Source organism: Spinacia oleracea, chromosome 6 (assembly GCF_020520425.1).
Source record: "Spinacia oleracea cultivar Varoflay chromosome 6, BTI_SOV_V1, whole genome shotgun sequence".
Classification (NCBI taxonomy): Eukaryota; Viridiplantae; Streptophyta; class Magnoliopsida; order Caryophyllales; family Amaranthaceae; genus Spinacia; species Spinacia oleracea.
Window position 1 is genome coordinate 96,820,064 of NC_079492.1, and position 23,751 is coordinate 96,843,814.

Genomic DNA, 23,751 nt, shown 5'->3' on the forward strand with positions numbered 1-23,751 from the left:
TTAGATTCCCCTAGGACCTCTTTCGCCACTCCCTTTATGGTGTGCTCCATTCTTGTCCATAATGATCGAGTCTATATCCAAATCCATATCCCCGACCCAAATACCTTCACTTGCCACCTTTTCCGCGAATTTTAGTTGTTGCTCCCCTTGAAGTTTCCACCACTTGATCCTAGGCTCCACTAGTGATCTTCTCTTTCTTATATAACTTCTACCTCGAAAATCAAGTACCACAAGTCTATGTTGGGTTGCTGTACTCTCACCCGGAATCACCTTACAATTGGTGTAGCACTGTCTCAAAGCATTCCTTACTAAAAAGAAGTCAATCTGACTCGCATTATCTCCACTCCTATAGGTTACTAGGTGAGATTCTCTTTTCTCAAACCAAGTGTTCATTATACCCAAGTCATATGCCAATGCAAAATCCAAAATATCATTTCCCGCTTCATTCCTCTCCCCATACCCAAAACCACCATGAATGCTTTCAAATCCATCGCGACTCGAGCCTACATGTCCATTGAGATCACCACCAATGATCAGTTTCTCACTTCTAGGGACACGTTGCACCACTTCTTCTAAATCCTCCCAAAATTCTTGTCTAGTTGACGCATCTAGTCCTGCTTGAGGTGCATAGGCACTCACAATAGTTACAACTTCATCAGCTTAATACTCATAATTCGATCACTCTTTCGGGACACGTCCACTACATCATCAATATAATCTCTGTCAATAAGGATACCAACCCCATTCCTACCCCTAGTTTTTCCCGAATACCAAATCTTATAACCCCATGGAGCTATTTCTCTTGCCTTGTTTCCAACCCACTTAGTCTCCTGCAAACATAATATGTTAATTCTCCTCCTTCTCATAACCTCTACTACTTCGACTAATCTCCCTGTCAAAGAGCCAATGTTCCAAGTCCCAAATCGCATCCTACTACCCTTGCCCTTACCCCTGCCCTTACCATGAAACCTTGGATAGTTAACACCACCATCGGGTGGCGCGCCGCTTCCGGGCGACGGCCTAGCAACCCTTGCATATTTTCCACTACACCCGGGCCTAGGAAGTGTAGCGCACCCTTGCATATTTGACACCACCCCCAGGTGTAGGGGTGGCGCTCCGCTTCTGGGCAACGACCTAGCAACCCTCACATATTTTTCACTACACCCGGGCTTAAGAGGTGTAGCGCGTCGCTGAGAAGGGGACGCCCCCACAATATTCCATTGTCGATTCATGTCATGATATGTGGCTTAGTTTTAATGTTGGCCGCCACCAACCTACCGCACCCTCCTCCTTTATCCGGGCTTGGGACCGGCAGTGAATGCCGCATACGCGACACTCACAAGTGAATGCCGCATACGCGACACTCACAGGCGTATGGAACAAACTCATCCTTTGTAGCTCCTCGAACATTCCAGATCACCATCTTCATATCAATACTTGGGAGAGGAGAAGTTCGTCAACTGAGGCAGCGTTATCATTGGGCTATATTAAGTGTGAGAACACTTCACAATCCTTCCAATTATTGGTTTGATCCATCATCTGGATTTCCTTAATTTAGAGGGGTGTTACTAGTCCCCAGATTTACTTCATTTCATTGTTGATCATCCCACAATAAAAGATCTCTATCTGAATTCCCACCAAACCCTTTCGAACTGAGTATGTGGTCGTATGGTTTTCTGGTAGTTCTAAGTTTAGTTATACCATTCCTGACAACAAGAGGTGATTGAGTGGTTTTTTAGGGGCAGGGCGAGACATTCCTTTGGTGCTAGTTGAATCGTTGGTGTTAGCAACCTCTGTTGCTGGTGGAGCTTGGCATTCTGCATTGCCTGCAGCCGTGGAAGAGAGTGGTGCATAAGAGAAAAAATTTCCGGGGTTGGTGTAGTCATGATCGATGCCCATAGGAGAGGTGATTGAGTGATCATCTGATCTTGTGTCGTCGGAGTTGGAGGGAATGGAGTGAATGGTTGTCGGAAGGTTAGTGATGATGATGGGTTCCCTATCGCGTGTCGAGTCGGTAATGGGGGGAAGTGTAGTGGGGATAGAGGTGGTGGTGTGGCCGCATTGAGTGGTTGTGGTGGTGATTGGTTTGGTGTTTGAGGTGGAGGTTGGGAAGAAGCTGGTGATGGGAGGTTGATTGGCTGAGAACGTAGGTTTGGAGGTAGCAAGGCCCCCCTCTAGATAATTCGAGATGATCTTCTTTGTGGATATTTTTTCCTGGATTGGTAAACTTTCCGATTCTCCATTGTTGTGTTTTCTTGCGAGAGTTTTTCCTTTGTTTTGTTTTTCAGAAAAGTGATTTAGAAGGATTTACATTAATATTTGAGGCATGGTGAGAGATGAAGATGAAGGAACAGTCATTGATTGGCCTCCGGCGTCGACCATTGTTGCGTCTTCCAGCTGTCCCTTTTTAATTGGTTGGAGGTGGTTGGAAGGATGATAGTTTGCACTAGGGGACACGCATAAAATCTTTGTAGGGTGGCTTACATTGGTGCTTCTAAGATTTAACTCTTCACATTCTTCAGTAATCTTACTCTCAAAATCTTCCTTCTCCAATAAGCTTTATTTATTTTCATTGGAACTTGATTTTATTGTGTTTGTATTTTTTCGTTTTGTTTGCTCAGGCAGTGGGTTATTTTTCTTTTGGGTAATGCTTTGTCTTTGAGGATTGGGCTTATTGTTTTTGGTACTTTTTTTGTTGGTAACCATGGTCCACGGCCTATAGTCAGATTGAGTATGGTCAATCAGATTTGTATTGTGGCCCAAAGAAGAAGTAGTGGTAGTGTTTTGGTGGGTTGGGTGGCTTTGGGATCGCGTGATTTGCAAAGTCATAGTGGATTGAGTAGAAAAAGGTGTGGCAGCTTGTAAAGTCAAAGGGGGTTGGTGGAAGATGATGTGGCGGCTTGTAAGTGGTCTGCATGGATCTTTCTTTGTTTTTCTAAATTTTCAGTGGAGTACTTATCTTTTCAGTGTCCAATTTTTCCACAATTGAAGCAAAGGGAATGAATATTTTCATATTCAAGTCGTTGCCATTGATTAACAACCCAAACAGATGTTACTAATGCTTTCGTCAAATCATTATCAAGACAAACTCTTGCATACCTTGCTCTTGTTAGGTTATCCGTTGCATAGTCCACCCTGATTGAGGTACCCACAACTTTTGCAATTTCAAATAACGCTTGTTTGTCGTAGTATTCAACCAGTAATTCCGGGAACCAAATCCAAACCGTCATACTGTCGAATGGGTTTGTCGATGGCCTGAAGTTAGGTTTCCTTTTCGTGATCATTAAGTAATGATCTAGGACAAACCAAGGCCCTCCAAGAAGTGCTTATTCATAATCATCAGAAAGAGAGAATCTAAATAGATAAACATTATTACCCAAATCAATGACCTCAAGATTTCCTTTCGGCCTTCACATAATTCGCACTCTTTGTGAGGGGGTCGAAAAAGCACGAGGCTAATGCGTGACCTCGTCCCTCGTGGGTGTGACGATTCTTTTATTCAATCAAGTGTAATTGGATTTCCTGTGAGTATACACCCAATTGACTAGTAATATAGGAGTCGCCATTCAGTTTTTAACAACAATGAGAAAAACTGACAAAACCCGGTTATCGTGACATAAAGGGAGTACAATTATGTTTGACCACGACGGCCGTAGGTTCCCTTGTGATCCCTGGTGTGGGGATCTCTCAACATACACCCGCAAGGTAGAGATTGAGGGTTCGGGGGACTGTAACTACCGAGAGGAGTACTTCGCTCGTCGATAACTCCAGAGGCAGGATATCCTTACTAGCTCAGCATAAATAATTGAAGGGACATGCGTTAACTATTAAACTAATCTGAGTTGATTTTAGCAATATGCAACATATAATACTAGATCGATCGCGATTATCTGATTTAGATAGTATTAAGGGACCTAGCATGATAATCCAATTTCCCAAAAATATTATATTTGTTAGGCGTGGTAGAACAATCAGATTTAGTTAGTTTAACAGTTCATAAAAAGGGCGAGGAAAGCAATTAAATCATCGAGAAGGGGCATATTACGACGCACCCTTGAGAGGTGCGTCACGGTTCTCAGAAAACTAACCACTTTGACTTTGCTATTTCTCCCTTTTATTTAACGAATCTCAATTATGGGGCAGGATACGTTCTGTTCGATTTATGGATCGATTGCGACAGAACGCGTGAACGATTTCGCAGTGTGAGGCTTAGGCTAAGGGTTGGAGTCAATACTCAGAATATAATTGTGTGTTGTTGTGTGTCCTTTCACGTCGAATTTAGGGCTGTATTTATAGGGAAGAGTTCGTGGAAAGATAGAATTGCAGAGTTCTAATCCACAAAGAATTAGGAAAAAACACGTACCAGGTATTTTCAGCGCCCAGCTCTGGGCGTCAAAGATTTCGGAGCCCAGCTCTGGGCGTTGAAAATAGGATCCAGGCAATTTCAGTGCCCAGGGCTGGGCGTTGAAATTGCTGTTTGGGCCGTTTCTTTGTCAGATTCGGATTCCTAGAATCCGGAATGTTTGAGACTTAATCGAGTCTTTTAGTGCGTATCAATTTCATGACGGAATGCGTCTGGGCCCGTTACGAACTCTAGGCTCGTTAGGATTTTAATTAATACGTAACTCTTATTTCCGAATCATATTAGGAATAGGATTCTTGCAGTTTTCTATCTCATTTAGGATTTACGTTGGAGTGGAACACCTAATTCTGACAGGTTTCTATCTTTTATGACTTGCCACTTTTAGAAGCTACACTTTACGGCAGTTACTATTTTTAGCAGGTTTCCATAAATAGCAGATTTCGGGTGAAATGAAAAGGGGAATTGAGATTCGTTTATTTTATAGGAGATGCGTTGTCAAGTGGAGATTTATGTTTTCATCATCGAACCTTTCCCTTTCGGGAATGGGGACAAAAGTAGGCGTCTACAGTTAGCCCCCACTTTGACTGAGTCTCGGGATGAGACGATGGTCAAAGCATTAGACGGAGTGCGTCACACAAGCCATGGTGTATGTGACCTGTTTTGCGAGGGTCTCACGAGCCCCCGAGTGATAACATTTGACTTAAGGGTCATCACTTGAAATGTCGATATATCCCTCACGTTTCATTGGGATTTGTCAACGGATAGTATAGAATACTCCCTCACTTTGTCATTGGAAGTATCTAAAGAGGCGTAGAAACTCCCTCACTTTGTCATTGGGAGTAGCTACAGATGTTTTCGAAATCAAAGCTATAAAGTGTAATTGGGCCTGGCCAAGCCCAACCACGAGGTAAAAATGTTTTTAAAGATTCTCATTTTCAGGGCTAGCTAAACGAGAAAACCCCCTTGTTTTTATGGGACGTAAAACGAAGGAAAATCCGGTACATCGCTCTTTTTTGGAAAAACGGAAAACCAATCCTTTAATTTTTGGAAAAAGGGAAAACCAGAAAAAGTTATCGCTGCAGCGACTAAGGACCTGCGCGGTTAGTGACGCAGACCCCGCCGGCTAAAGATGGCGAGCCTGTCCGCTAAGGGTGGACACCCCGTCCGATAGAAGTGGACGAATCTTTTTTTGAAATTTGAAAATAAGGACCTACACGGCTTGTGACGTAGACCCCGCCGGCTAAAGATGGCGAACCTGTCCGCTAAGGGTGGACACCCCGTCCGATAGAAGTGGACGAATCTATTTTGAAATTTGTTTGTGCTTTTTGAAAATAAGGACCTACGCGGTTTATGACGTAGACCCCGCCGACTAAAGATGGCGAGCCTGTCCGCTAAGGGTGGACACCCCGTCCGATAGAAGTGGACGAGTCTGTTTTGAAGTTCGTTTGTTTTTTTTTGAAAATAAGGACCTACGCGGTTTGTGACGTAGACCCCGCCGGCTGAAGATGGCGAGCCTGTTTCATTTTGTTTTTGAAGATTCTATTTTCGAAAATTGAGGACCTGCGCGGCTAGTGACGCAGACCCCGCCCGCTGAAGGTGGGCGAGCCCTGTCCGCTAAGGGTGGACATCCCTGAATTCGTTTTTTCTTGATTTGGAACTCGCGTGGTTCGTGACGTGATCTTGCCTGATCGAGGTGGGCAAGTCTCTTTTTTTTGTTCATTGTGATTTCTTTTGAGATTTTCTTTTTATTCATTCTTGTAAGAGCGAATTCTTTCGAGGGACGCTCGGATTTAGTTGCAACCTGAATGTGGGTTGACAACGTGCTTAGACGGACCATTGTCTTGTGGTGCATCATCTTTCATGGTTTTGAGCTAGTCTTTTCGGCTCAATTTTGCCACCACTGGGGTCCTTGATTAGGGGACTATGTATAAGTATCAACGGCGACCTTTGTCTTGAGGTCGTAAACCGGTTTTATCTTTTGAGACATCCAAACACGGGACTTCGTACAACGTAGTTTGGGAATATTGTTTTTAACTTTGCATAATATATTTTCTCTCGAGCCCCCAAGCACTCGTGCTTGACGGTCATTTCTTGTCAAAGAGGTTCATTGGGATACGCATTCTGTAATGTCCTTGATCGTGTTTGGGATTGTGCTCGTAAGTGCGAGCGACCTTTGTAGTGGTGTGCTACTCTTGAAAAAGTCGTGAGGTGCGACTTTCAGTAAGGAAATCGGAAATTTTCGAGTCGAATGGATGCGGCAGGGCCCAATAGAAGTAAGGGCCTTTTTTGAGCCTGGGTTCATTTTCGGCGCCCAGGCCTGGGCGTTGAAATAATTCACGCCCAGGTGGGGCGTTGAAAGTGTTGTTTGGGCTGGTCTTTTGATGATACAGTCGGCCTCTTGTTCATTCGTTTATTTCACTTGGAAGTTCTATGTATTCTCTTCTCTTTTGTTTTTTCTTTATTTTTAGAACGTGATGATTTCCTTGAGAAGCCGTAGCCGATTGGTGGACTACGGTGCTTGTCGCTTTGGGGCGATTATTTTAAGGAACTGTTGCTCTTTAAGGCGTACAGTTATTGCAACAGTTGGGCGAGTCTATATGGCCCGAGGAACATACCTTGAGGCGTAAGACTTTGATCGCTCTTGTATATATTTTTCCTTTTGAACGCGTTCGTGAATGATGATATATATGTGCGAACAAGCGTTCATAGAATGGCCGTTGTGTGCGGTCCATTAATCAGTTCGCTTAAATCATTTTTTTTGAGCAATGACTGATTTTGAATAGTTTGCTTAGAGGCTTGCTAGGGTTCAGGCTCATTCATGAAGTGGGCTTAAACATCGTGCCCTTTCGATTGTTCAAACATTTGCTTCGAGATTTTTTATTTTGTTATGGTTATTTCGTAGCTTGGAGCCCCCAAGTATGCATGTTGGGATGCTTCCTTTTGGCGTACGATTTTTGTAGGTTCTTTCGAGAAAGATGCCCTGGGGTTCCGCTCGTGTAGGTGCGAGCTATCCCTTTCGTGGTAGGTAATATTACCTTTAATCTTTAATGTAGAAGTCGTGTGGCTTGCATTTTGAATTTGGGCGATAAGTAGTTTTTCGCCTCTTTTACACATGGTCTTGGTCGTGCCTACATTAGTGCAATATGCCTTACTCTTTTTTAGACTTGTACCGTGGGACGGTTGAACTTACGGTGCAACGTAGGCTTGTGCGGCCTAACGGCTTGTCTTAGAACATTCCTCCAGGTGTTGGGATATCATTATTATTTTTTGCATTGGAGTACTTCATCACGCCTTGTTCAGGTGCTCGAACAAGTGTAACACCTTCTGCGTGGGTTTGCACGGCTTATTACTTCGTTCGATGCGGGGATTCATAGGTGTTTCTTTCTTATTTTTATATCTGGGCAAAACATGGCTGGAAGAAAGATTCAGCGCCCAGGCTGGGGCGTTAAGGATATCAGCGCCAGCTCTGGGCGTTGAAAATGATTTCTGGGCAGAATTTTGACAGTTTTTTTTGATTGATTTTTTTCTTTCGCTTTTGCTTTGGAACGATGTAGACTGTGTAACGGGTGCTTTATAGGGCGAGCGTTATGTGCAGTGGTTTGATCGGAGTTTTGGTGACTCGCGATTTTCAGTTACCCTTGATAGTGGGGTGACTTTATATATTCTAAGTAGTGCTTTAGAATTTGGGAGGGGTTGTAGCCATTCTAAGGTTCGTTTTACATGATTAAAGCTTAGGATTGTGCCCCTATGACATATGTATAGAATTAGCGTCGAGAATTTGCGATGAAATCGTCATTTCGATCATTTTTAGAGTGTTTTTCTCAAGCCTCCAACTGTAGCTACGGGATTGGCTTGGTGCTATAATGCCTGGCATACGTTTTTGTGCATTCATGGTGACATGGATCATGAATAGTTTGAACCAGACTCGTTTAGTGCGAGGTACGTTCGAGTAGTAATCTGCTACTTCTCTTGTAAATGTCGTATTGTGCGACATTGCCATGGTCAAGGTAGTCACATGTTGAAGTGTGCCTTGACCAAAAGCTAGGTGCCTTTCTTTACCCATAATCGTATTTGGAAATCTTTTGACTCACTTGCAACATTGAGATAAACGCATACTTTGCTTAAACAAACGACACTTTATTATGTTTGAAAAAGTCTTTGAAAATTATTTAAAATCCGAATCCTACTGTGTACAATCCGAGGTGTCCTAAGTAAGTTGACTCATAGAAGGGTTCGTACAGGATTACATGAGTGAATCAAAATACTATTACGATTTTTGGAATGCTGTCTAAGGATTTGCTGGAAGCCAGGGTGCAGGCGTCAAGATATTACTTTTGCCCGTTTGGCATATGCTTTTAGGCTCTTAGGGCATCTTTTCCAGAATTGCGGGAATATAAACCGTTTTCAAATTGACTTAGATTTACTTGGTGTATGTCTGCACAAAAGGTCAAGGTATACTTAGTTCTTTCCCTAGCTCTTTCATTTCAATTTTTTAGCCCCCAGTTGCTGTTATTGTCTTCCCATTAATGATGCTTTCAGATTTCGATTTTAGATGCCCGTGTCACATGTCTGAGTAGGGTGAGCCTTGTTTAAGTGCCAAGTCCTATTGACAATGTCTGATTTTTTTTTAAAAGGGGATTCGCGAGCATTTGAGTTACCATGAACGGGTGCCCTGAGCTCGAAGGAGCGATGGGGCGACGCCGTAGAACAATCCTCTTTATTGCAAGCTTACTGCCTTTACTACTTGTTGGCGATTATGACTGTGTCTAGTGGTGAAAGAAGGTCTTTAAGCGAACGACTATGTCTAGTGGTGAAAGAAAGTCTTTAACTGAGTTAGTTCGCTTTAGGGAGGGTCAAGTCGAGTACTTTAGAGGTCATGGACGCTTGCGCTAGCCCCCATTTAATTGAGGAAAAGCGATCTTTTTGAGTCTTGGCTAAGTGCCTAGGAGTGTGAGTGCTCCTTCTTGCAAGGGTACGTGCCCTTATTATTTTTCGATGTGTGCTCATTTTGGCATCTTGATGACTTGGATTCTTCTTCGTGCTTTCAATTTTTCTTTCGACTTGGATTGCAAGTAATTAAATTTCAATAAGGGACTTCTATTTTTATTCTTGTTTTTCTATAGGCTTTAATATTGGTTGAACCGAATCATGGATTGCCTACGTATCCGCCTTAAATAGATTTAATTTGGAATCAGGTCTTGCGTAGTTCTTAGCCTAGAAAATGGTTTCTTAGAATGCCGATTTTAAACAAGTTCGTTCCGAGGTGGAAACATATTATTTGAAATGGTAGAATAAGTGAAGTTTATTATTATTTGAATCTGCTGCCAAAAATTTGTTTTATATTTTTTTTGAGTACATGTATTTTTTGGTGGTACGTATATCTGAATACGTGCTGTACCCCTCCAAGTGTTCGTTATTTTTCCGTGCATGTGCGGATAAAGTGACGAGCACTTCTGGACAAATTTTAGCAAGCAGAGAGATTCGGCGCCCAGGCAGGGGCGCTAAAGATTTCGGCGCCCAGCTCTGGGCGCTGAAAATGACTTCTGGGCGGATTCTTTTTGGTGCGCTAAATGCTTCTTTTTCTTTTTAGACTAACTTTAGAGGCGCTTTGCAAAGTTTCTTTTTTTATTATTTACATTTTTTGTACTTTTCATTTGTTTTTTTTTTTTTTATATATATTCGTGACTCAAGACGGTTTGAAAGATGGGTTGAATGAGATAGGATAATTTGTATAGGTATTGGTCAAGCATGAGGATTATATCAACCAAGGCCAATGAATAGCATGGGGACGGCTCAGGATGTATCCAAACAAGTTATATGGTCCTTATGCTAATGGTGGTGTAAGAGCAGGTTTGGACTTTGGAAATGATGGGCATGACGCACGTGTCAATGGCCGTGCGTGGTTTGCGGTTGATAACAAGTTCAAAAACAAGAGTTGAGGTAATGGTTTCTTGGGTTATGGCAATGAGAACATGGATGGGTTAGATGAGCTGAATAGGGACCCCAGAGCGAAGGCGTCTAAGAGCATAAGGATTGGAAAGGGTAGACATCGTAGAATTTTATGATTTGGATTGGTTGACTCAATTCTTTTCCTTCGTTTACTTGGGTAGATTTCGCACTTTGAGAGGTACGGGCTAAGTATTTCATGGCTCTTTTTTCTCTCCCTTTTCTTTTTCTCTTTTTTTCTTTTTTTCTTGGGATTTCTCCCCAAAATAAATCCTTCAATTTTTTTTGGTTTGGGCTAAAAGGTAGATGGTTGTAGTCTTTGAGTCACGAGGCGAGACTGAGTGAGCCTCATTTGGTAGGCCTATAGTGGACCTTTAATTTTAGTAGGCCTGGGGTGGACCTTTAATTTTAGTTGGCCTAGGGTGGACCTTTAAATTGCCTTACTTTGCAAGCGTATTTAGTCGTTTCTTAAAATGTGCAAATAGCGTAGATTCGAAATCTTGTTTTTACCTTATTGAAATTTAACGAAAGAATTGCATCGAAAATAACTTTTTCTTCTTTTCAGATTCCAGTTTCTGGGATTTAATTGGAAGTTGTGATTTAGACTCGAACTTTCATTAATCTTTCTGATTATAACCCGTGTATGAATACAAGGAGGTGGCCTAGACTCAAAATAATGACGTGGCGTAAGCCTATAATACTTGACCAAGCGACTCTCAGACTTAGGCTAATTGGACCATAACTTTCGTTGGTTGACACTCTAGATTTTAACCCTTGGGTGTTCATTTGTCACGCGCGATTTTGCTTAATGTTGGCAAGGTAGTTAATTGGGGAGATCAAATTTTTATTTTTGCAAGACTAGAATCATTAGTGCGGCTTCTCTCTTAGTGTGTATTGCTTTTACCCCAATGGTAGCCTTATGGTATGCCGATTTGGGTATTTTCATGGTTGTCATGTTGCATTCATGGAAAATCTTTTAGTCCGTACTTAGTAGTATTTCAAGGAGCGAGTGACTCGAGAGGACTATGATAGTCGTGACCCAATGTGATTATAAGCCTTGAGGGCAATAATTTTTTCTTTGCCAATGGTGTTGATACCTTAGGTTCACTTTGGGGGTTGTGCGACTATGTGGGAATGATCTTCAGAATGTGACTGTTTCCATTTTGCAAATACTATAATATATTCTTTTATTGGTGAGAGAGAGTATTGAGGCCGTAGACTCTTAGCAAGGGATGACAATTACATATGGGTGCTTATTGATTTAAATGTCAGGAAGGGAGACTCAATATGATTTAACCTTTTAACTTGCAGAACGACACCAAGCATTAGGACCGATTCTATGGATAAGACAACTAAGACTTAGGATTTGGATTGTATTTTGGCATAGCCTAGTCTAGACTCGGATTTATTTGAACATTTATTTTTTCTTGAAGACTTTATTCGAACATTATTTTTTTGAATATTTTGCCCATGTGACATTCAAGGTTGTTTAATTAGCATGCTCGGTTTTGGTGCCGAGCATTGTCGTCGTAGGAGGCCTAACAACGACACGAAGAGTTATTTATTTTTTTATTTTTTAGTCGCTTTTAAAGTCGAGTGCCTTTTCATACGCCCCTGCAGCAATTATTACGAAAAGTTTTTTTTTCCTACGTATATATTTTCATGCGCGGGCACCGAGGCTGCTGTGCCTGACCAAAAGGCCAGGCAGCAACTTCAGCGCCCAGCAGTGGGCGTGAGAAATGTTGGCGCCCAGCCAGGGGCGTTGAAAATGCGTCCCTGGCTGGTTCTCGTTTTCTGTTTGCGTATACTTTTGTTTTTGCGACTTTAGTTTTGCGTGCTCGCCCAATAACGTCCTTTACGCGTTGTGCAGCGTTTGTGGGATTCGTTACAGGCCATCCCGAGCGTCGCTTATTTTTGTGGCGATCATTCGGGTTTGCGGAACACGTGTTTCGGTATAACTCTTTGGCAAATTAGTCTATGAATATTTGGGCAATTTTTAAGGTCGTTGGTTTTCTGGGATAGTTTGTCACACACAATCACATATTTCGCTACACATAACTACATTACAAACATGGATTTGAAAGTTAAACATGTCACATAGTTTATGATAGGCTTCTATGGGTAGTTTATCTGCGCCTGGCTTGGTACCGCTTCTATCGTAGATCCAACACATGCCCCGGTCGAGGTAGTGTCTTCAACAGACAAATTTCTCTCAAGAGGCCAACCCGCAAGTGCAAGCCAAGGGGGCATGCAGGCGAGAGGGACCTAATGAGCGAGCGATTGGGTTCGGGATAGGTGTACTACCTGCACAAGTACCGAGTGGGCAACATGCGCGGCGTATGCACCCCCCTATTGGCGAAAAAAGGTATCCTTAGTCCCAACTCCCGAGGGAGCCGAGATTCGTTATGCGGTTCTGCCCGTTCACATTAATAGGCTGATTTTCAGGTCGTCCCAACTTGATTGGGAAATAAACGCGGGGTAGGATCGTTTCACCCTTCGGCTATTTTGATTACCTACAAGCACGAGTATTTCCTTCACTATCCCCAGTGGAGTCGCCACTGTGAGGGGGTCGAAAAAGCACGAGGCTAATGCGTGACCTGGTCCCTCGTGGGTGTGACGATTCTTTTATTCAATCAAGTGTAATTGGATTTCCTGTGAGTATACACCCAATTGACTAGTAATATAGGAGTCGCCATTCAGTTTTTAACAACAATGAGAAAAACTGACAAAACCCGGTTATCGTGACATAAAGGGAGTGCAATTATGTTTGACCACGACGGCCGTAGGTTCCCTTGTGATCCCTGGTGTGGGGATCTCTCAACATACACCCGCAAGGTAGAGATTGAGGGTTCGGGGGACTGTAACTACCGAGAGGAGTACTTCGCTCGTCGATAACTCCAGAGGCAGGATATCCTTACTAGCTCAGCATAAATAATTGAAGGGACATGCGTTAACTATTAAACTAATCTGAGTTGATTTTAGCAATATGCAACATATAATACTAGATCGATCGCGATTATCTGATTTAGATAGTATTAAGGGACCTAGCATGATAATCCAATTTCCCAAAAATATTATATTTGTTAGGCGTGGTAGAACAATCAGATTTAGTTAGTTTAACAGTTCATAAAAAGGGCGAGGAAAGCAATTAAATCATCGAGAAGGGGCACATTACGACGCACCCTTGAGAGGTGCGTCACGATTCTCAGAAAACTAACCACTTTGACTTTGCTATTTCTCCCTTTTATTTAACGAATCTCAATTATGGGGCAGGATACGTTCTGTTCGATTTATGGATCGATTGCGACAGAACGCGTGAACGATTTCGCAGCGTGAGGGCTTAGGCTAAGGGTTGGAGTCAATACTCAGAATATAATTTTGTGTTGTTGTGTGTCCTTTCACGTCGAATTTAGGGCTGTATTTATAGGGAAGAGTTCGTGGAAAGATAGAATTGCAGAGTTCTAATCCACAAAGAATTAGGAAAAAACACGTACCAGGTATTTTCAGCGCCCAGCTCTGGGCGTCAAAGATTTCGGAGCCCAGCTCTGGGCGTTGAAAATAGGATCCAGGCAATTTCAGCGCCCAGGGCTGGGCGTTGAAATTGCTGTTTGGGCCGTTTCTTTGTCAGATTCGGATTCCTAGAATCCGGAATGTTTGAGACTTAATCGAGTCTTTTAGTGCGTATCAATTTCATGACGGAATGCGTATGGGCCCGTTACGAACTCTAGGCTCGTTAGGATTTTAATTAATACGTAACTCTTATTTCCGAATCATATTAGGAATAGGATTCTTGCAGTTTTCTATCTCATTTAGGATTTACGTTGGAGTGCAACACCTAATTCTGACAGGTTTCTATCTTTTATGACTTGCCACTTTTAGAAGCTACCCTTTACGACAGTTACTATTTTTAGCAGGTTTCCATAAATAGCAGGTTTTGGGTGAAATGAAAAGGGGAATTGAGATTCGTTTATTTTATAGGAGATGCGTTGTCAAGTGGAGATTTATGTTTTCATCATCGAACCTTTCCCTTTCGGGAATGGGGACAAAAGTAGGCGTCTACACTCTTTGTGTAAGGAAAGAGGGTCGGATTGAGATCCCCAAACACTTCCCCATTTGGGTTAGCCTCCATTGTTCCCTTAGTTTGTCCAGAATAAGCTTAGCAAAAGTTACTGCCTTAGTTGTATTTTGTGGCTTACAAGGTTGTTCTTACCATTCTAAGGTAGTGTCTTTGATTTTATTTGCTTCAATAAACCATAGAGTAGATCCATCCACCACATCCCTAAAGGACATAGTTTTGGTTGAGGCTTCATGCGTAATACTGATATTTTTTGGAACTTGGATATTATTCTGTGAAGCTTGTTCACGTCCATCCGATGATTGATGACCTATGTCGTCCTTCATGACGACATCCTCCATGGTTATTTCTTGCGATTGTGATGATGGTGGGATCTTGTTATCCATGAACCCTGGCGATGGTTTTGAACTGAATAAAAGAAAGACGATCGAGACACCTGGAAAAACAAACACAAAAGAACACTAAAAGCATAAATGAAAATAAAAGAAAAATCAATCTGTAACTCAGATCCAAGTAAGAAGACCCCTTGAGGCCCCCTCGCCAAAGGTGAGAAGGATGATCTCTAGTAATCTAAGCTTACTAAGGGAAGAGAGAATGAGAGGATTTTTCTAAAGAGAGAAATATTTTTTTCGTATAGACGTATCCATTAATTGTCTTAATTCTTTACATAATCACCACTTATTAAATGGACTTGGTCCACACTAAATTTGTTGTGGACTATGCCTAAAAGAAAATCAACAACTTGTTCCTAATTTATTTAGGCATTTTTATTAGAATTATTACGGAAAAAAATATTCAATCGGTGTCGTTGATACATGTTGTGCTTAAATAATATCATTTTAAGTCACCATCACTTTTAAAACATAGGGTTACTAGTATTCAAAAAATGATCACTATTGTAGACACCTACTTTTGTCCCCATTCCCGAAAGGGAAGGTTCGATGATGAAAACATAAATCTCCACTTGACAACGCATCTCCTATAAAATAACGAATCTCAATCACCCTTCTCGTTTCACCCGAAACCTGCTATTTATAGAAACCTGCTATTTATGGAAACCTGCTGCCGTAAAGGGTAGCTTCTAAAAGTGGCAAGTCATAAAAGATAGAAACCTGTCGGAATTAGGTGTTGCACTCCAACATAAATCCTAAATGAGATAGAAAACTGCGAGAATCCTATTCCTAATATGATCCGGAAATAAGAGTTACGTATTAATTAAAATCCTAACGAGCCTAGAGTTCGTAACGGGCCCAGACGCATTCCGTCATAAAATTGATACGCACTAAAAGACTCAATTAAGTCTCAAACACTACGGATTTCAGGAATCCGAATCTGACTAAGAAAACAGCCCAGACCCTATTTTCAACGCCTGGCTCTGGGCGCCGAAATCATCGGCGCCCAGGCCTGGGCGCTGAAAATACCTGGGTATGTGTTTTTTTTAATTCTTTGTGGATTAGAACTCTGCAATTCTATCGTTCCACGAACTCTTTTCTATAAATATAGCCAAGTTCGACGTGAAATCACAACACACAATTATTATTCTGAGTATTGACTCTAAACCCCTAAGCCTAAGCCTCACGCTGCAAAACTGATCACGCGTTCTGTCGCAATCGATCCATAAATCGAACAGAACGTATCCCGTCCCATAATTTGATATTCGTTAAATAAAAGGAGAAATAGCAAAGTCAAAGTGGTTAGTTTTCTGGGAACCGTGACGCACCTCTCAAGGGTGCGTCGTAATGTGTCCCTTTTCCATGGTTTAATTGCTTTCCTCCCCCTTTTATGAACTGTTAAACTAACTAAGTCTGATTGTTCGATCACGCTTAATAAATATGATATTTTTGGGAAATTGGATTATCATGCTAGGTCCCTTAAAACAATCTAAATCAGATAATCGCGCTCGATCTAGTACTATATGTTGCATATTGTTAAAATCAACTCAGATTAGTTTAATAGTTAACGCATGTCCCTTCAATTATTTATGCTGAGCTAGTAAGGATATCCTGCCTCTAGAGTTATCGAAGAGCGAGTACTCCTCTCGGTAGTTACAGTCCCCGGAACCCTCAATCTCTACCCTGCGGGTGTACGTTAAGCGATCCCCACTGTAGACACCTACTTTTGTCCCCATTCCCGAAAGGGAAAGGTTCGATGATGAAAGCATAAATCTCCACTTGACAACACATCTCCTATAAAATAAACGAATCTCAATTCCCCTTTTCATTTCACCCGAAACCTGAAATTTATAGAAAACTGCTATTTATGGAAACCTGCTAAAAATAGTAACTGCCGTAAAAGGTAGCTTCTAAAAGTGGCAAATCATAAAGGATAGAAACCTGTCAGAATTAGGTGTTGCATTCCAACATAAATCCTAAATGAGATAGAAAACTGCGAGAATCCTATTCCTAATATGATTCGGAAATAAGAGTTACGTATTAATTAAAATCCTAACGAGCCTAGAGTTCGTAACGGGCCCAGACGCATCCCGTCGCAAGGTTAATACGCACTAAAAGACTCGATTAAGTCTCAAACTCTACGGATTTCAGGAATCCGAATCTGACTAAGAAAACAGCCCAGACCCTATTTTCAACGCCTGGCTCTGGACGCCGAAATCTTCGGCGCCCAGGCCTGGGCACGTAAAATACCTGGGTACGTGTTTTTTCCTAATTCTTTATGGATTAGAACTCTGCAATTCTATCTTTCCACGAACTCTTCCCTATAAATACAGCCCCAAATTCGACGTGAAAAAAACACACACAACACACAATTCATATTCTGAGTATTGACTCCAACCCTTAGCCTAAGCCTCACGCTGCGAAATTGTTCACGCGTTCTGTCGCAATCGATCCATAAATCGAACAGAACGTATCCTGTCCCATAATTTGAGATTCGTTAAATAAAAAGGAGAAACAACAAAGTCAAAGTGGTTAGTTTTCTGAGAACCGTGACGCACCTCTCAAGGGTGCGTCGTAATGTGTCCCTTTTTGATGATTTAGTTGCTTTCCTCGCCCTTTTTATAAACTGTTAAACTAACTAAAACTGATTATTCTACCACGCCTAACAAATATAATATTTTTGGGAAATTGGATTATCATGCTAGGTCCCTTAATGCAATCTAAATTAGATAATCGCGATCGATCTAGTATTATATGTTGCATATTATTAAAATCAACTCAGATTATTTTAATAGTTAACGCATGTCCCTTCAATTATTTATGCTGAGCTAGTAAGGATATCCTGCCTCTGGAGTTATCGACGAGCGAGTACTCCTCTCGGTAGTTACAGTCCCCCGAACCCTCAATCTCTACCTTGCGGGTGTATGTTGAGAGATCCCCACACCAAGGATCACAAGGGAACCTACGGCCGTCGTGGTCAAACATAATTGCACTCCCTTTATGTCACGATAACCGGGTTTTGTCAGTTTTTCTCATTGTCGTTAAAAACTGAATGGCGACTCCTATATTACTAGCCAATTGGGTGTAAACTCATAGGAAATCCAATTACACTTGATTGAATAAAAATGAATCGTCACACCCACGAGGGACGAGGTCACGCATTAGCCTCGTGCTTTTTCGACCCCCTCACACCCACCACCAGGGATCACAAGGGAACCTACGGCCGTCGTGGTCAAACATAATTGCACTCCATTTATGTCACGATAACCGGGTTTTGTCAGTTTTTCTCATTGTCGTTAAAAACTGAATGGCGACTCATATATTACTAGTCAATTGGGTGTAAACTCACAGGAAATCCAATTACACTTGATTTGACAAAAAGAAGCGTCACACCCACGAGGGACGAGGTCACGCATTAGCCTCGTGCTTTTTCGACCCCCTCACAACTATATCTAATAAATTTGGTGTATAGTCACTATATGAACAATAAAGGTCTATGTGACGAAAAAAGGGTGCTGGAGAAAATTAATGCTTTTGGGTACGCACTAATATTATTGTGGACCAGGTCCACGCAAGAATAATCCTTACAGAATACGGAGTACTACTCTTTATATTTCATATCAAATACTCCCTCCGTCCCGTAATACTCGACCTGTTTTCACCGTACACGCTTGCCAATGCACAACTTTGACCATCAATTTCTTTAACTACATATTATAAAAACTTATAAAAATATTAATATTTTGAAAATATATATTAAGATGAAGCCAACAATATATTACTTCCTCCATTCTTATTTACATGACACAATTGTACTTTCGACACTATTCACACATGTTCCTTTGACTTACTTTTGTGATTTATACATAAGAAAAAACATAGTCGTGTGGGATCTTATTATATTCGTCTCAATAAATATTTTTTAAATATCAACTTTATATAATTTTTTCTTATCCATAATAAAAGATATTAACGTTTGAAATCGTGCATTGGCAAACGTGCCTAAATAATTATGTCATTTAAAAAAGAATAGAGGAAGTATATACTAACATTTGTTTTCATATACTAGAAATAAAATAGGGTCAAAGTGAATTATGTTAATAGTGCAAAAAGTCAAATTGGATCGAGTATTAAGGGACGGAGGGAGTATATATGTTTGCAATACATATCACAACAAAAGATAAAATAGAAAAAAGACAAAAAAATTGAATGGTACTTTTTTAAAAGAAATTATACTTTTTTAAAAAGAAATGGTACATGATATGTGTTTGCAACATATATCATATAGCCGCATCTCCGAGCTCCTCACTCAATGGCTAACACAACATTTTGTATGAGAATTATTTATTTATTTTTGAAAAGGAAAGGTACAACAAAGTTAGGATAATCTTCTCTCAAGAGTATATCCTAACTTATCTAAGGAAATAAAATAAGAAAATGTATTGTCTATAAAAATATCAATATCTAGGTGACTTGTAATGTGATGACCAATGGATGCTACGTAAGCAGCAACACGATTAGCTTCTCGATATACATGTCTTGAATTATGGTTGTCGAAATTAAGAGCAGTGGTTTTATGTCGTCCATAAGCAGCTGTATTTTCCATGGACAATGAGCTCGTCGTTGCAAAATTTGAATTATAAGTAAATTATCCCCCTCAATGAAAATATGTCGATTATTGTTTTCCATTGCTAATAATAAGCCATTGCGAAGGGCAGTAGCTTCTGCAAGGAAAGGGTGGTAGCCCCCAAATTGAAAGACCGACTAGCAATATTGTTCCCCAGATGATCCCTAATTACGACACCTACTGCACCTGAGTTATGGCGAACTTAGCCATCAAAGTTAAGTTTAAGGGTGCTAGGGACAGGTGGCGTCCAAAAAAACTTGGATGGAACGATATAAACTTTTAGGAGCTTTCTTTATTGAACGTGATTCCAAAGAGTCGAAACAAGTGTGAGTGTTCCATTCATTAATTTTTTTTAAATCTCTAGTATAGAGTCTTATAGCAGAGAATGAGTCATGTTTAAAAATAAATATATTTCTCATTTTCCAGATGTTGCAGAAGGAAGTAATTATTTCCTTAATTGGGAGACTAACATTATTTCGCATATTTCGGAACAAATAAAAAATAGAATTTTCTTGAAGGTGAGTACCTAGCGAACGAATAGTTGTAGCTGAATACCAAAAATCTTTAGTAGAAAGGCAACGAAAAAAGAGGTGATCTTGAGTTTCATTGTGAGAAGTAGAGAAAGGGAAACTAATAGGAATGTCAATATTCCGATATACTAGGTTATCCCTAGTAGGTAGGTCATTGTGCAAAAGTTTCCATAAAAAGATTTTTAACTTAGGTAAAATATCTAGCTTCCAAATCTAATGGTATTCCCATTTACCATGAGAGATATAATTATGAGCTAACAAGTGATAGATTTAACTGTAAAGTTTCCTTTAGAAAAACCCCAACATCGTTGATCTAATAGATTCGTGATAGATAGGTAAGGGAATACCTTTGATGACTTGAATTACTGAAGGAGGAACCACCGAAGCTAGAACATGTTTATCCCATGTCCGCGAAGGAGTAATAAAGTAATCTACTGTAATATCCAAGTCTTCTATAACAGCAGTATCTAAATTTAATAGCAAGATTAAATTAGTGGAATAACAACAATCATCTAGCCAAAACAGGATATTAGACCCCGAACCAATTTTCCATTGTATACCTTGAAGAAGAAGAGGCCGAATCTGTAGAATTTTTTTCATATGAGAATATTTTGCTTGAGGTTTACAATTAAAAAAGACCGTATTTGTAAATATTTAGCTTGGATAATGTTGACTAATAGATTGTTTTGGGCAGAAATTATTTTCCACCGTAATTTTTCCAGATAAGCAGAATTTACGGCATTGGTTTTGACTTTGGAGTGCATTTTATCATACTAGATTTTGGCTACATGTGTGGTCATGTCTTAGATGATGTTAGCATTTGATTTATAATAATAATAATAATAATAATAATAGATGATAAAATAATAATAATAATAATAATAATAATAATAATAATAATAATAATAATAGCTAGAGGGGTGGGGGCCCAGATTGTATCTCGGCTTCCCACCAATTATTTGTAAAATATTTGACTTTGTTAGCATTTGATTCATAATAATAGATGATATATAATTAATTATAGTAATTAATGTTGTGGGATCTTTTACGGTGATGACGTGTCACGCGTTCCTCGGAGGTATCAAGTATGACCTGGCACGAACTTCTGGCAACCTGCAAAACAAGAATATTCCCGTAGGAATATTTCCTCCGATGCTTAAGTAAGTATATGCTAGAGAGAGAAATAATTTGTAGAGAGAGGGCAGAGCAAATTTAATGCCAAGTTGGTGGGAATGAATTCCTTACCCTCTTACCTTGGGATTTGAGCCTTTTACAGGGCTAGGGTTTCTTGGGAAGTGATCCCTCATCCCTATCTATGTGCTCCGTAGGATTTGGGGGACATGTGTCCTTCTGTCAATGACCTTATAGCAAGTTGGGCCAGAGATCATGGGCTTCCTTAACTAAGGCCGTACCTTTTATTTTATCTGAACACCAAGGTCCAGGCCTGCTTCTTGGGCTTGGGCCATGGATTCGTTGGCCTAGTTATCTTGAATTCCTTGGGCTTTAAGGTGCAACTATTAAGCCCACATCATTTGCCCCTCATGAGGAGTGAAAACAGACGTTAGTTTTCACTGCTCTTGGATTGTTCAATGGGATGACGACGCGTGGCGGGGGTAATCATTTCTTACCCCTCTATAAATAAGAGGCCATTTTGAGTGACTTTTCCCCTCATTTCTAGTGATCATTTGAGAGCTATAGGAGAAGGCAATTTCCGGCGTCTAACATCCACCGAAATCCACTGTAGCGCCGCCACAATCTTCAAAGCCCTGTTCTTGCAGTTCTTCATCAAGTTTCTTCAAAATTTCTCTTTGATCTATCAGATAATGCTTTCTTTTGGGAAAATTTGTTTGTTGATTTTGATCCTTCCCAATTCTCTTTTCTTAATTATGCGAGGGTTTCGTCAAACTGAGGGCGTCAACCTGCCCTTTTGACGCCTTCTCTTTTCAAGTAATGCCCCTCGTCTTGAGCCAAGTCTTCAGCCTGTGTAGGGTTTCATGGCGCGAATAGAAACGAAGAGCAATTCGAAGGGGAATCTTCTTCTCCCATGGAGGAGGACGTCCCCTCAAACGAGCGCGCCGATGTCGCGCCGGCGAGCACGTCAGGTGGGGAGGAAGGTCACATTCACCCCAGCGCGATCTTCCCACTTCAGCCGTGGCTGACTTTCCTCACCATCCAGGGGAGGGATTATGGGAAGTCTCTGAATCTATGTTCTGAGTATAAGTTTCGTATGCCGGCTGGTATGGACTTCACCAGCTTTGGACTAGTGGAAGGGGAATTTACCGTGTACAGCTCCTTTCTGAAGCTTGGCATGAGATTACCTCCTCAACCCTTTGTGGTGGAATTTTTGGACGGCTTCAACATTGGTCTGAACCAGATGTCCCCCAATTCTTGGACTGGTGTGTTCGGCTATATCGCCTGTTGTGAGCTCGAAGGTATTACGCCCTCCTTCCCGGCGTTCCTGAGGATCGCCTCCATGTCCCAGGTTTCCAAAGCTGCCGCGGGTCTGCAAATTCTTACGTACAAGGGAGCCTACCGGACGGTGATGGGCAAGGCATCCAAGTGGCATCACTGGAGAAAGAAGTGGGTGGTTATCAAAACCACCAATTTGGAGATGTGCGAGCGGATGAGACGTTGGACTGTTAAGCCCAATTTGGTTGGAAAGGGCAGCTCTTTCCCTCCGGTCTCCGCCGCCCTCTGGAAACGGGTCTCGTCTTTGTTCAAGGCCAAGCCGCTCATAGTTAAGGACAAGACGGCCTACATACCCGAGGGGTGGTTGCCTCATTTGGATCAACTGGCCGATCCCGTTTTCCTCTCGGCTGTGGGCTTGTGTCCGTATATGCTGAGAGGTAATGTATCTATACTTCAAATCTTTCACTGTTTCATCAAAACTTTACTTTACTAATGTTTTTATTTGATTTTTCAGACGAGGCCATGGATAATCTAGACGATGCCTCCAAAGGCCAAGTGGATATGCCGTCCTGGCTAGCAAAGGTACTTGACGCCAACACCTTTAAGGCTTGGCAGCGTCAGCAGGTGGCCGAGCAAGCCGTCCCAGAGCAGATGGCTCCCCCTCCTGCTGCTGAGGAGAAGGTATTGTTCAAGCCTTCCTATGTAATTTCCATTATTGTTTGCAACTTATATGTTTTCGTTTCTTCAGAGTGTGAGGAAGGCGGCCACGGACGCGGCACCTTCTTCCAAGCGCAGGGCTGGCGGCACAGGGAAACCCGTCTTCAAGTCAACGGCTTCGAAGGCTCCTAAGGTGTTTGCCGTCCCTAAGACTGCATCCGCTTCTCCTAGCTCTCGGAAAGCTGGAGCGACGGCCGATCCTCTTGCGGGGATTGCTGAAGCCGTCCGCCGGAATATTCCTCTGAAGGCGACGCAAAGAGCTAGAAATTCTGGGGGTAAGTTTTACTCCAACATCGTAACCACCTGTCGTTCCTCGTCTAGCAGTTCTATAGTCTCTCCCAGAGATTCTAAGGCCGTTGTTTTTCCCATAGAAATACCCGACCCTTAGAAAGACATTGATGCTGAATTGGATCAGATCCCTTCTTCAGGCGGGTTCAACTCTCATGACCGGAGGAGGATAATGACGTTGATGCGCAATGCCATTCCTCCCAAGTATGCTGAGACCCTTCCTGAGGCGGCCGAGAATATGCTTGCCGCTATGCAGTCCTCGGCACTGGATGTGAGTTTCATTGTGCCTTTATTATTTACATATTCTTGTTTCTCTTGTTTTTTACTCTTGCTGTTTTTGTGCAGATGTTCATTCTGCTGGACTCGCTAAATAAGTGGCGCACTGCTTTGGTGCATGAAGAGGC

At 41.6% G+C, this 23,751-nt stretch overlaps 1 protein-coding gene across 1 annotated transcript; it reads right to left on the minus strand.

The window, feature by feature from the left end:
• On the minus strand, positions 1–1,082 carry LOC110793210 (uncharacterized). Its single transcript, XM_021998070.1, has 2 exons — positions 668–1,082; positions 1–614 (listed from the first exon to the last, which is right to left on the minus strand). Exons 1-2 carry the CDS (start codon positions 1,080–1,082, stop codon positions 1–3), a joined length of 1,029 nt encoding a protein of 342 aa, XP_021853762.1.
• Between the last annotated feature and the right edge of the window lie 22,669 nt (positions 1,083–23,751).